The sequence below is a fragment of the Mus musculus genome, chromosome 2, assembly GCF_000001635.26.
Source record: "Mus musculus strain C57BL/6J chromosome 2, GRCm38.p6 C57BL/6J".
Classification (NCBI taxonomy): domain Eukaryota; kingdom Metazoa; phylum Chordata; class Mammalia; order Rodentia; family Muridae; genus Mus; species Mus musculus.
In genome coordinates, this window is record NC_000068.7 from 140,004,689 (window position 1) to 140,019,935 (window position 15,247).

Consider the following 15,247-nt stretch of genomic DNA (forward strand, 5'->3'; position numbering starts at 1 on the left):
CAAGGTTGTGCTCTGGCCTCCACAAATGCAAACATACACATACCAACACATACATAACTATGCACATATGCAAACCATGCACTCACATGCACAAAAAGGTAATAATGGGGTGGAGGAACACATACCAACAAAGAAATATGCTAATGGTGACATATTTAATCTATCCTTTTTCATAATCTTACATGGTTTTAATTTTCACTTTATACTTGAATGGCTGACTTGTTTGTACATCTTGCTTCACAGCATTCACTGCTTCCTTTTTCTACACCTAGTCTAGGGGATTTTCTCTATTACTTTGCATACCTCTACTCATATACTTTTCCTTTTCTTACTTGATTCCTTCTTGGTCCCTTTCCTCATTCCCTTCTTTTTAAATCTCTATTAGTAATATCTTCTCTGAGATTGATTACAGTTGTCAAAACTATAAAAATAAGGGAACAACATTAAAAGCAATAAGAGAAAGCACCAGCTTACCTACAAAGACACATACATAGAAATGCTGGATCTCTAAAGAACTTAAGTGTCGGGGATGCAAAGAATGATTACATCAAGTCCTGAACTAAAAAAACCTGTCAACCAAGAGTGAGAAGTCTACATAGTGAGTTCGAAGCCAGCTAGAGCTACATAATGTTACTTTCAGTTAAATAAATAAATAAATAAATAAATAAATAATTTGGAATAATTCCCAACAAAATCATTTCAATAATACACAAACCCTTTCAAACAGAGAAAACAATCCCTCGCTCTGGAGTACTAGGCCAGCTATGAGAGGTACACTAACAAGCACCTAACCTGTCAATAAGTTTTTGTAAGGTAAGTAATGTATCTTTTCAATAAAGGGCAATAACATTCGCTGGGCATTTCAAACCCAGGAAAAAAAATAAGTAAATGCTAGTCACTAACACACGCAAAATCTGAACTTGGTATGAAAACTAAATGCTCAAGGTAAAAATATTTTTAAAAATTAATAAAGAAGGGCTAGAGAGATGGCTCAGTGGTTAAGTACACTGACTGCTCTTCCAGAGGTCCTAAGTTCAATTCCCAGCAACCACATGGTGGCTCATAACCATCTGTAATAAGATCCGTTGCCCTCTTCTGGTGTGTCTAAAGATAACTACAGTGTACTTATATATATAAAAAATAAACACATAAATCTTTAAAAAAAAAAGAAAATGATACCTTAAATACATTATAATAGAAAAGCTGTTCACTCAAAGACAGCATTAAGAGAATCAGAGAAGGAAATAAGAGCTTGGGAGGAAATTTCCATAATATATATATTTGACATAGGATTTTTATCTAGATATACAGAATATGTCTACAAAGCAATAAAAAAGAATATTCATAAAAATGTTAAAACATTGTAATTGAAATTTTTACAAGGACTTCTAAACAAGGACCTCTAAAGGTTGCATAGGTAGAAGACACTTAGTATAAATAAACATAGGAAAACTCAAACAATACAACTACAGAAATATCAAAATGGCTGCTTTTCAAGAATAATAAAAATGAGTAAGAGTGTAGAGTTACAGAAATGTACATACACTGCTAGTAGAAATATAAATGCTGCAACTACTTTGAAAAAATAGCAGCACCCACTAGCAAAATAGTAATATGCTATGGTGGTCTGAATAGGTTTGCCCCCCACTGATTCATGTGTTTCAATATTTGGCCATAGGGAAAGGCTCTATTAAGAGGTGTGGCTTTGTTGGAGAAAGTACATAACTGTGGAAGTGGGTTTCCAGGTCTCCTATGCCCAAGGTTTGCTCAGTGTGGAATCAGACTTCCTTCTGGCTACCTATGAAAGACAATCCCCTCTCCTCCTGCCTATGGATCAAGATGGAGACCTCTTGGCTCCTCTAGCACCATGCCTAACCGCACACTGCCACTGCTTCCTGCTATGATGATAATCGACTGATTCTCTGAAACTGTAAACCAGCCCCAATGAATGTTTCCCTTTATAAGAGTTTCCATGGCCAAAGTGTCTCTTCACAGCAATGAAACCCTAACTAAGACATATACCTAACACATGCTAACTCCTGGGATATTTTTCCAAGTCACATGTAAAAGTACACTCAAAAGTACATCATTATTGATAATAGTCTAAAACTAAAAACTGCAAGTATCTCCAGAAAGGGTGTATAAGTTACAGAATGTCAAAGCAATGAAATGATATGTAATAGAAAAAATAAACTAACTGTGGCACAAACTGTGGATTAATCTCACATGCAGAATGGTAAGAATAAAAAAAAAAAAACAGATATTCAGTTGTCTCATTCTGCTCACTGCAATTTCAGGAGCAGATAAATTAGTTCAAAATCAAACTCTGGGAGTGGAGGAGAAACAGTATGTGTGGACTAGCATGAATATGTTCTGTGTATGGTTGGGGAGGCACTGGTGTTCTGGAGGACACAGGCATCAGCTCCCGTTAACCTGGGTTTAAAGGTGGTTGTACAAGACTAAAGGATGCTGGGGATTAGACCTGGGTTCTCTACAAGAACAGTAGATACTTTTAACCACCAAGCTATCTCTCCAGAACAGTGATCTAAATCCTAACATGAGAACGTCTTCACCTAGGTGTATATGTCTGGATACATTAGAAACTTCATAAATCTACAGATAAAAATCTGTCCATTTAATGTACCTTTAAATGGATCTCTTATGTACTGATGTAAAAATAGAGTCACAGTCTGATTTAACATTAAAAAGTTACACCGGTAGGCATGGTATCACAAACCTAAACTTCTAAGAGTCCCAAGGTTAGTGCAGGAGTCTCATGAAATCATCACCAGCCTGGGTTGTGAAGCAAGCTCAAGGACACACTACGCTACAGAGTAAGACTCTGCTTTAAGACAGGAGGAAAGGAAAAGAGAAGGAGGGAGGAGGGGATACTCTGTTTCATTAAAATATATACATTTGGCCAGAGAGATGACTCACAGGAAATCATGCTTGCCACACACTGCTGAGGAACTGGAATAAGCACCAGAAAATACACACACACACACACACACACACACACACACACACACACACACAGAAAGACGGACAGTGTGACATGCGTCTGCAGCCTCAGTGTTCCTATGGGAATGAGTAGAGAGAGGAAATCTGGAAAGCAGCTCCTGGGACAGGTAGCTTCCTGTGTGCAACATGACAGGATCCATGAGAGACCCTTCCTAACCCAAGTGGAAAGAGAAAACTAACATGTCAAAGTTGTTCTCTAACCTCCACGTGTGCACAGTGGTGTACACGTGCACGTGCTCACAGACATCACACACATAGCATAACATTCGCTTTTTAAAATAACCACATTCACAGAATACGTCTCTACTACATCAGTAACCCAATTTTTACTGGTTACCAGGGAGGAAGAGGGACAGAAAGTAAAAAATAAAAAGTAAATTTTATCTGCATCACCTGAAAAGTATTAATAATGTTATGTTTTGTTTTGTTTTGTTTTTGTTTTGTTTTGTTTTGTTTTGTTTCTGAGACAGGGTTTCTCTGTATAGCCCTGGCTGTCCTGGAACTCATTTTGTAGATCAGGCTGGCCTCAAACTCAGAAATCCGACTGCCTCTACTTCCCAAGTGCTGGGATTAAAGGCGTGCGCCACCACCGCCCGGCGTTAGTACATTCCAAACTGCAAAGTTAATAGACTATTCTGAATTAGGTCTTAAATGCCTATAATCTCTTTAAGGACTTCTAACCAAACTTGGACACAGACTGCTCTGTTTAATCTGTTATATTTGCTTTTTTGTCCTTGTTGTTGTTCTTCAGGACCATGTAGAAACTAGACAAGTGATCAATCAAATGAGCTACATCCCTAACACTGGCTATTTTCTTTAATAACTTATATCCAAGATCTTTATGTTCTTAGTTTATTTAGTAAAGAGGGTTTGTTTCAACATTCCTTCAAACAAAAATGAATAAAAATATGGGATTCCATGTTGAGAAGGATGAAATGGTAACAGCCTCAGTTTTCAGATAGGGGAACTGTGTCATACTGGCCACGTACCACTCAGTGCTCCAACGGCTCCAAAGTTTAAGGACTTTCCATCCATTATGCTGGCATCACATTCAATCTCTCCTAAGAGATTTAGATTAGATCCTATTCCTGCATTTGTAAAAGGAGAATCCTAAAAAACAAAAGTGAATTTAAATACAATTAGTCTTAAAAGAGAATTAATTATCAGTCTATAATCCCTTCTAAAACACTAGACGGTAAGACAGTATTTTTCAAGTCTCATGAAATGCCAGTCCTTCTCTAGTGACAAATGTCAAAAATATTATGAGAAAATTAGAGATCAATATATCTTGTAGAGATTAACACTAAAATCAAAGAGAGAAAATCAAACCAAATCCAGTACAGTATAAACAGGTGCATCTATCAAGAGCAAGAGGGATCTCAGGAAAACAATACTGATTTAATATCTGAAAGATAAAGTCAATCAAAATACCCCATGTTAATGAAATATAGGAATCATGTGAAGAGAAACAGGGAAAGGGGATTTAACAAATTACAGTGCCCTTTCATGAAAACAAAACTCTAAGTAACCTAGAAATGGAAAAAAGGTCCTTGCCAGGATAAAGGAAACCTTCCAACCATCTAAAGCTAACACTGCAATTAATGGAAAGGGGGAAAAGACTGAATAACTTCCCCTTAAAGGGCCTGAAGAATGAAAACCTGCTACAGACTGACTTTATCAACCTAGATTAGACTTCAGGGAGTCTAATGCCAGGCGGTTCATTGTCAGCATATTTAAAGCACAGTACAATTTGGGGAAAGGTTTCCAGGCAACAAGCAGTCCAATCAGTCCAATTCCAGGCACCCAAGAAAGTTTAAGGTGTAACTACAAAGAGAGTCTTTTACAAAGTACATGTGACCATAAGGGTGTGTTCTATAGTTAAAAGGCCTAAGATCTACTGTGGTCTCTGACCAGTAGGATAGAGGTCAGCAGGCCATAAAGTACATATGACATCTCACCTAAGGATGGGTAACAGCCTAGGGAGGGAAGCGCCTGACATACTCATTCTGGGTAATTTGGACGAGGTCTGTCTCTACAGCAAAAGTGGGTAAGGTCTGCCAACAGATAGCAAAAAAGTCAGCTGGTTCTTAACAAAGCCCACTCTCAGCTTTCTGGATGGAATGCAGGGATTTGATCTTATCTCCTCCACTGAGGAGATGCCCTTGCATGGTTAACACTCCTGGGTCTCTTAGTGCTTCTCTGTGAGAACAAGGACCTCTGTACCCCCAACATTCCTTAAAGTCAAAAGCACAACAGGAATATCTATTCTCACTAATTCTTACTCAACAACATTCAAGACACCTTGGCAAATCAATTAGGCAAGGAAATGAAATAAAGAACAACTAAGCTAGAAAGAATCAAGAAACATCTCTATTTTTAAAATGACCTTTCTAGCATACATTATCTGTATAAAATGCACCTTCTATCTCTCCATCACCTCTTTGGTCCTCTCCCTCCCACCACAATATAGTTTTGGTGGTGGGGGGGTTGGTTTGTGGTTTTGGTAAGTGTTGGTCTGTCAGGTCTATCCCACCTGCTACCCCACCACTATCACCACCACTGGCCACACACTTTTGCTAAAGCTCACAATCCTACCATCCCTGGAACCCATTACCATGTTGTAACCCTACTGAACACACTCGATATCCTGTACCCATCGAAGAGTCCCCAGAACGACCTCCTGTACAGTTTGATAATTCATATTTGTCTTACAAGCATGAGGACATGACTTTCATTCTCAAAACCCACATAAATAAAACATGGCATGGAGGCATATGCTTGTAACTGCAACACTGGCAAAGATAAGACAGGAAGAACTCTCAAGCTCCTTGACCAGCTCGGTTCCCCTAATTTACACATCCCATGTCAGTAGGGAGACCCTGACTAAAAGAAAATCATTATAAAGCACACATGCATAGAGGAAGAACGCCAAAATGAACTTGAAAAGAACCTAACTGGGAGACTCCCAGAGATTATAAGAATTATGTTACAAACAGCATATGACTAAGAATTGAGAGCAACAGAGCTGATAATCCAGACATAAGCCTTTACATCCATAGTCAATTAAACAAGAATGCTAAGACAACTCATAAATAAGAATAGTCCTTTGTGAGTGGGTTGGGGAGCAAGGTGGGGGAAGTGTATAGGGAACTTTCAGGATAGCATTTGAAAGGTAAATGAAGGAAATATCTAATAGAAAAATTATTAAACACACACATACAAAAGAATAGTCCTTTCAGTAAATAGTGCTGGAACTAGACACCACGCACAGAGAAACAGGATATCTATATCTCATACCAAATACAGAAACAAGGTCAAAGTGGATCAAAGATCTAAATGTGAGTTAAACCTACAAATTTGTTCTAACAAAACATAAAGCCAAAGCATGACCTCCAGGCATGGCGGCATGTCTCTATAATATAATATACTATAATATAATCCCAGAAATCAGGGGGCAGACAAGTAGGATCTCTATAAATTCAACTGAGCTGCTGAGCAGTTACATGGTAAGATATTGACATTTTTTTAAAAAAATGCACGTTTTTATTGACATTAAACGCATAAGCAACCTAAGGAAAAAAATAAATTAAACTGGAATTTATCAAATTTATTAAAACGACATTAAGGCAAAAGGGAAAGGAAATCAAAGAAAATTTTTACAAACCAAAATACTTACAATGAATGGGTTCCACTTAAGAGTTCAAAAAAACTCCTCAAACTTTTTTAAATGGGAAATAAACATTCCTCCACCAATATATAAATAGCCAATAAGAACATGAAAAGATGTTCAATGTCATTTGTTATCAAAACAGGCGAATCAAAACCACAGTGAAATACTATTTCACAGGCTGGTGAGATGGCTCAGCGGTTAAGGGGAGCACTGACTGCTCTTCCAAAGGTCCTGAGTTCAAATCCCAGCAATCACATGGTGGCTCACAACCATATGTAATGAGATCTGACGACTTCTTCCAGAGTGTCTGAAAACAGCTACAGTGTACTTACATATAATAATAATAAATAAATAAATCTTTTTTAAAAAGAAAGAAATACTATTTCACACCCACAAGGATGAATATAACTAGATATTAACACAAGGACATTGTAATTATAGATATTAACACAAGGGAAAATGAGAACATGCATACACTTCTGAAGAGACTGAAAGGTACAGCTAATTTGAAAAACATCTGGGAAGTCCTCCAGAAGTTCAACATAGACTTATCATTTGATCTCAACAATTCCACTTGTAGTATATTCAAGAAAAATGAGAGTATTCGTACTTCCAAAACAGGTATATAAATATAAGGCAGCATTACTCAGTAACAAAAAAGTAAAAATTATTCAAGTACTATCAGATGATATGTTAAATGAAGTATATCTCTATACAGCAGGAGTATTAATTAGCAACAAAAATATAGTGACATACTGATGCTAATTGGAAGAACCTTTTTTTAAAAAGACAATGCTAAGGAGAAAGGAGCCAAACACAAAAAGCCATATAAACCTCCCAGTTATATGAAATGTGCAAAACAGGCAAATTGTTAAGTGGAGTAGTGGTTGCCAGAGCATAGAAGGAAGACAGGTAATAACTGCTAATGCCTAAGATGTTTCATTCTGGACAGTGGGATTAATAGTAGAATGTTTAAATACACTACAAACTAACTATATACAACATGTGTGTATATATTTTCTAATATATATCTCTAAAAGGTTCCATAAGGTTGGCGAGATAGAGCTCAGCAGGAAAAGTCCATGCCATGAACATCTGGCAACCTGAGTGCAATTCCCAGAACCTATATTGGGATACGAAGCCTAAGAAGAGAACTGACTCCCAAGGTTGTACTCTGACCTCCACAGGATTCCTGTGGCACTCATATGCCCATACCCATAATAAATAAAAAATGTAGTCATGAGGAGGGATGGGGGGAGAGAGGACGGGATAGAAATTATATAAATACAGTAACTCAAGTATGAAATTCTCAAAAACAATATTTAAAGTGCATTTTACACACATAATGGGCAGGGCTCTAATAATTCCAAATTAAGAATGGTAGCCAGTGAGTAAAATCCCCGAACAAAGGGAAGTGGATGTGGGAGGATCAGGACGGGAGGTCTTTCTACATGACACCATCTCCAAGATGAACAAAAAATGTTAAAATCAGGCCATGAGGAAAGTAAGTTTGGGGATCTGGAGCAACGACCCAGTACTTACGAGCAGGTTAGATTCCCAGCACCAACATGGAGGCTCACGACTACTCACAACTCCAGTTCCAGAGGATCTGAGGCCCTGTTCTGATCTCCACAGGCACTAAGTACACACGGTGCACAGGCATATATACAGACAACATGCTCAGGCACAGGGTAAAATGAATACGCCTAACTTTAAAATATTTCATAGCCATAAGCTAAACAGAGCATAAAGGCCTAGAATTGGAGGCCAGTGGTGTATTTGAAACCTAAAGAAAAACACTATTGCTCTAATAAGATCATGAATATACCAAGTGTTGTTATTGAAGCCCATATCATATTTAAGGTCCTGTAAGACCCCCTTTCGGGGACCCCCACTCTAATCTCGGGAGAGAGACAGCACCCAAAGAAACACGAGAGTCCTTCTTGATGTAAACACACGAGGTAGTTTAATGATGGAGCTCCGGGTCGAAATGTATCTCATGCAGGAGACAGTGGATTCGACCCCAAGGCTGGAAAGCAAGGGGTTTTAATGGGGTAAAGGGCTTAGGGGTGGGGAATTCAGCATAGCGACACACTATTGGCTTATTCAAACATCAGCAGAAAAATTACATGCAGGTCAGGGTGTCAGAGTTCTGTGAGTTGTTGACTAAGTTCAGATAGCCCTGTTATGTCTTCACATTTCTCTTTATCTTTATGGTCAAGCTGTTCCCAGGAATGCTTTAACTACGGGGCATTCCCGGGTTTGTTTTTCTTTGTTCTCAGCCCCAGGTAGCCTCTAGGCTCACAAACAACCAGCAATTTCTGAGTACTTTATATGACTTACAGGTCTTAAAATTTCATCTTTCTTTCAGTCCAACTGAAAATATGAATGGAAAGCTAATAAAATAAAATCTTACAATTAAATGTCATTGAGACAAATACAGAGAGGAGTCAGTTTAGACTGAACACTACTAGAGTAATTGCTTACAAGCCCAACTCAAAAGAGTAAGAGTTTGATAAGACAATCCAGGAAATGGGGTCAATGTGAGTTACCTAAGTGTTACTAGAAAAGGAGAATAATTCTGGATCAATCTAATGCTTCAAAGTCATCTACAAACTTCAGCATTGTCCTACATTTCCACCAGATCCAAGAAACACTGCCATGACAATGATACAATTTCCAATACCCATCGACCCACTGAAGGAAAGAGAGTCAGGGACTTGAGACCAAGACCAAAAAGTAAGATCACAAGGCAGAAAATAAAATGTACAGTTAGAGAATAGAGAATAGAGACTGTAAGCATTCAATAAGGATTGGTTCATTATGGAATAATGAAATTAGTAACAGGTTCCCAGGGGAACATGAATGCCGAGGGGGTATGAGGCTTGGTTTGGTTTAACTAAACGCTCCCTTTACCATTCCCTTTAGCCATTTCCATTGACTGCACAACCTCTCCTCCTCCTCCTACCTGCTTATGCTATAAAGTCAAATCCATTCTCTGTTCTACACTGTAAAACTCCTAGCAAGGTCCCTGTGCCTATCACAATAATTCTCCCCTAAATAAAGACTGCCTTTATAAGTTTCATGAATAATCTTTTCTTAAATAGTAATCATTAGGAAAGTGTAAATTAAAACCACAAGCTACCACCACATAAACCACTAAATAGCCATAATTAAAGAGACTGACAATACTAAGAACTAGCAAGAATGTGGAGCAACTTCAACCCACATACTACTAAGAATACAAATAGAAAAATCATTTAACAGTTTTGTCAAAAACTAGCATGCACTTACCACAAACTCAGCAATTTCATCCTTAATTATACACTGAAGCGGAATGAACACACACCTTCCATAAGACTTGCTCTCACATTAATGTGGCTTGATTTGACTTGGGTTTGGGTTTTTGAAAAAGGATGTGATTATATAGCCCATGCTGGTCTCAACCAAGTACCCCCTTAGTCTCTCAAGTGCTAGGATTACAGTCAGGATCACCATGCAGCCTCATATAAGATTTTGTAGAGTTAGATTTCTAACCAAGGAGTTGCCAGGAATCCTTTAAAACCTGTCAGACCCAGCCATTCCCTTGTTCAGGCTTACCCTAAAACCCAATATCCTAATATTGTAAGCATCCAAGGGCCTACAATAGTGGTTCTCAGGCTGTGGGTCACAACTCTTTTGGCAAACATCTATCTCCAAAAATGTATTATGATTCATAACAGTAGCAAAATTACAGTTATGAAGTAGCAACAAAAATAATTTTATGGTTGGAGGTCACCACAACATGAGAAACTGTACTAAAGGTTTGCAACATTAGGAAGGTTGAGAGTCACTGTCCTACAGTGTGTGAACAGGATCTGACCCATCCTGCCCTCTTTCAACTTGCTCCCTTAGATTCTCTACAGAGTAGCCACCTGTAATCTCCTTAGGACTTGAGAATGTCTCATTCCAGATTCTGTTATTCATACACCTGTTTGAAATGCAGAGCTTAGTAGGGAGCTCTAGCTAACTGAGAGGGTCAGTGAAGACAGTGAGTGTAAACACACCGTCTGTGTGAATAACTGATGATACACAATCTAAGAAGGTCAGTAGAGTACTCCTCTGACCAAAAGCTCTCCCAGCAGCTTCACTGCCCTTTCCTCTTCCATTCACATCTCTGCTCTACTGTCATTACATCAGAGGGCCCTTCTCTGACTAACTCACCTTGCATCTCATTGTCTCACCATTCCCCAATCATTCTCCTTTCCATCTACTTGATGGTACTTTCTTTTTTGAGACAGGGTCTCACTGTGCAGCCCTGGCAAATCTGGAATTTTCCATGTAAATAAGGCTGCCTGTCTGCCTCCCAGCGCTGGCTTTAAAGGTGTGTGTGATGACTACTTTGACACAAGCCAGAGTCACTAGAGAAGAGGGAGCCTTAATTGAGAAAATGCTTTCATAAGTCAGGGCAGTAGGCAAGTTTGTAGGCATTTTCTTAATTAGTGATTAATGGGGGAGTACCCAGCCCATTGTGGGTGGTACAACCCCTGTATAAAGTAGGCTGAGCAAGTCATGGGGACAAACTAGTAAGCAACACCTCTCCATGGCCTCTGCATCAACACATACCTACTACAGGTTCCTGACCTGTTTGATTTCCTGTCCTGACTTCCTTCGATGATAAACTGCAATACAGAAGCAAAAGTCAAATGAACCCTTTCCTTCCCAAGATATTTTGGGCATGGAGTTTCATCTCAGCAACAGTAACCTAAACTAAGACCACCCTAAGGTAGTGTCCATCACTGAGTGTTAAGCCAGCTAGATTCTAATAGTTGCATGACATTCTTATAGAGAAATTCCAGAAAAAAAACAAGGTTTCAAATAGCACGATTCCTTTGAAAGAAGGGATAGAAGTGGCAAGCCAGGAGTTGCTCTACTACCATAACAAGGAAGCTTTTTCCTAACGTAAGATTTGGCAGCACCCAGCCAAGGCCAAGAGCTGCAACACTTTACTTTTTCACCAGAAAGCGCAACCTGCGTTACCCATTTATTCTATTTTATTTGAAGAAAGCATAAAATAAGGATAGTTTGCACAGTTACAGGGTGTGCTGTATCTTGGAGTATTTATTATGTAACCTCTGTTATCATCTCTTATAGATGTAAACAAGGCAGTTTCGAATATAGAAAAACCAAAATAGCACATAGAATCATTTTGTATAAAATGGTTTGTATTGGTCTAATCTCCAATATTCCTCTAAAGTAACTCAGACATCTACTGATAGATTAGTGTAGAGAGAGTATCTTGTGTGTTCCATAGATGCATCATCTGTCAATAAAATAAATTAAATTAAATATAAAAACCTATGGCATACAGAAAAGGGTAGAACAGAAGGTGGAATATCTGGAAGGCAGAAAGAATTCTGAGATAGAGCAAGGTGTGGGAGATTTGCCCAGGGAGATGAAATGGATGCATGGTACCCGAGCACAGGTAACCAGCCATGTGTGGAGTGTAGATCGGAACAAATGGAATATAGTAAGTTATGATCTAGTCAGAGAAGAATCTAGCTATATGTCCAAGGTATTTGTAAATATATTTTGAGTCTGAGTATTATTTCTGGGAGCATGGAGCTGGAAGGAAGAACAAGCATTAATTTCTACAGATCACTAATCCATTAGTGTTCATAATCTATCTCAAGTGCAAATTCAACAAGCACATCTTTAATTTTATTCTATTAAAATTATTTTAGTTAAACTGTCTCTACTGACGTAATCAGTGAGAAACAGCCTTAACTTTCACGAATCTTTTCTTTTCTCTTTCTTTTTTCTTTCTTTTTTTTTTTTTTTTTTTTTTTTTTTTTTGGTTTTTCGAGACAGGGTTTCTCTGTATAGCCCTGGCTGTCCTGGAACTCATTTTGTAGACCAGGCTTGCCTCGAACTCAGAAATCCGCCTGCCTCTGCCTCCCGAGTGCTGGGATTAAAGGCGTGCACCACCACACCCAGCGAATCTTTTCTAAGAGTAATAGGGTGTGTAGACATAATATGCTCAGTAGGATAGAATTTGTCTCATGTGTGCAAGATCCTGGGTTTGATTCCCAAAAGAGAATTGGGGGTACATATTCTATTACAGCTTTTTTTTAATGAAAATGATAACAATGGAATCTAGACCAGCCTGAGCTACACAGTGAGAGCCCATCCCAAGAGGAGGGAAGAGACAAAATTAAATATTAAAAAAAAAAAAGCAGTATGCCTATCTTAGCCAACACTATTCCAAAAACTTATTAATTCTGTAGTATTTCCTTATTGGTTCATAATATCTACAGGATGAAGGATAGCCAATGAAACTGAGTTACTAATTCAAGAAAAACACATTCAAAACACACACAAATAGACACACACACACGTGCACGAACATATGTGTGTACAAGCATACATGCACACCCACACACTATTTGGGAATATATTTAACAATCAATTAAGTTCAAATTTCCAAGAACTAAATAATAGAAAGTTTTCCCATTTAAATTCCTGTGTGGTAGTGTAAGTAAAGATTCATTAATCCAACAAATATTTATTGGGCACCTACTGCCAGGCAATTTTTTTCCTGTAAAAGGCCAGATAGATTATATGATTCAGACTTGTGGACCACACAATGCTTTAGCTATTCAACACTGCCATTGAGGTAGAAAAGCAGCCAGAAAAAAATACGCCAGTGAGTGAGCATGGCTGCATCCCAAAGACACTGCATTCTGTACCTGGCATTTGAATTTCATATAATTTCTAGTATCATTAAATATTAGTTTCCGTTTGATTTTGTCTCAATCATCTTAAAAACTAAAAACCATTATAAGTTTAAAGACCATCAAAAATAGGCAGGAAGCCCTTTTGGCTTTTTGACCCAAATTTGCTAAATAGTGAGCTAAATCACAGGGCTTATAGCAATACACAAAGCAGAACATAGTCTTCCAAGAAGTGGACTCAAGTCCTGCTATAGGAGGCAAATGCTAACAAATTAAATACCAAGGCTAAAGGTATACTTAACACTGTCAAGCCCTGTATTCCACATCAAGAAAGGGGAAGCCAGGTGTGGTGGAGCAAGCCTTTAATCCCAGCACTTGGGAGGCAGAGGCAGGCGGATTTCTGAGTTAGAGGCCAGCCTGGTCTACAAAGTGAGTTCCAGGACAGCCAGGGCTACACAGAGAAATCGTGTCTCAAAAAAACCAAAAAAAAAAAAAAAGAAGAAGAAGAAGAAGGAGGAGGAGGAGGAGGAGGAGGAGGAAGGAGAGGAGGAGGAAGAAGGAGAAGGAGAAGGAGGAGGAGGAGGAGGAGGAGGAGGAGGAGGAGGAGAAGAAGGAGAAGGAGAAGGAGAAGGAGAAGGAGAAGGAGAAGGAGAAGGAGAAGGAGAAGGAGAAGGAGGAGAAGGAGAAGGAGAAGGAGAAGAAGGAGAAGGAGGAGAAGGAGAAGAAGGAGAAGGAGAAGGAGGAGAAGGAGAAGAAGAAGGAGAAGAAGAAGGAGAAGGAGGAGAAGGAGAAGAAGAAGAAGGAGAAGGAGAAGAAGGAGAAGAAGGAGAAGGAGAAGAAGGAGAAGGAGAAGGAGGAGAAGGAGAAGGAGGAGAAAGAAGAAGGAGAAGGAGAAGAAGAAGAAGAAGGAGAAGAAGGAGAAGGAGAAGGAGAAGAAGGAGAAGAAGGAGAAGGAGAAGAAGAAGAAGAAGAAGGAGAAGAAGGAGGAGAAGAAGGAAGAAGGAAGAAGGAAGAAGGAAGAAGGAAGAAGGAAGAAGGAAGAAGGAAGAAGGAAGAAGAAGAAGAAGAAGAAGAAGAAGAAGAAGAAGAAGAAGAAGAAGAAAAGAAGAAAGGGGAGACATAGGAGAAGGAGAAGAAGAAGAAGAAGAAGGAGAAGGAAGAAGGAAGAAGGAAGAAGGAAGAAGGAAGAAGGAAGAAGGAAGAAGGAAGAAGGAAGAAGGAAGAAGGAAGAAGGAAGAAGAAGAAGAAGAAGAAGAAGAAGAAGAAGAAGAAGAAGAAGAAAAGAAGAAAGGGGAGACATAGTCAGGGCAGGGAAGAGAATATCATATAGAATTCCTTTGGTATTTGAAGAGGATAAGTTTCAGAATATCCCCACCATGCTCAAATTCTTCTAAAAAGTGGAATATAGAAATGAGGCTGTTGCTCAGTGGTAAAATGCTTTCCTAACATGCATGAGGTCTTGAGTTTAACCCAAATATCATCTGGTAGTATGAAAAGAAAGAAAATGTTTATGCACATTGACTGATACATATTTTTAGACATGTGGGCTCCTGCCTGCAATACCCAGAGGCTGAAATGGGAGGAACACACACATCCAAAGCCTGATGGAGAGGGCTGGAGATGGCTGCTCTTCCAGAGGACCTGAGTTGAGTTCACAGCACCTTCATGGTAGCTCACAAACCATCTGTTAACTCTAGTTCCAGGGGATCCCATACCATCTTCTGGCCACTAAAGGCAGCAGTCATACACATGATACACAAACACACACGCAGGCACTTTAAATATAAAGGAAAGGTGGGGCAGAGTGGGTTACACAGCTAAATACAAAATAATATCAAACATA

General features: G+C 38.9%; 1 protein-coding gene across 26 annotated transcripts in view; it reads right to left on the reverse strand.

Annotated features, from left to right (window-relative positions):
* The window catches only part of Tasp1 (taspase, threonine aspartase 1), a 233,369-nt gene that overhangs the window by 171,210 nt on the left and 46,912 nt on the right, over window positions 1-15,247 (reverse strand). For 22 of the 26 annotated variants that reach the window (NR_110352.1, NR_110351.1, NR_110350.1 and 19 more), the window contains one exon: window positions 4,011-4,131. The exons of the other annotated variants lie outside the window; for them this stretch is intronic. Coding sequence is in view for 14 of the 22 variants with exons in the window: in NM_001159641.2 (NP_001153113.1) it covers window positions 4,011-4,131 (121 nt within the window). In the remaining 8 variants the exon portion in view is untranslated. The remainder of the gene's footprint in view (window positions 1-4,010; window positions 4,132-15,247) is intronic. 26 annotated transcript variants of the gene reach the window in all.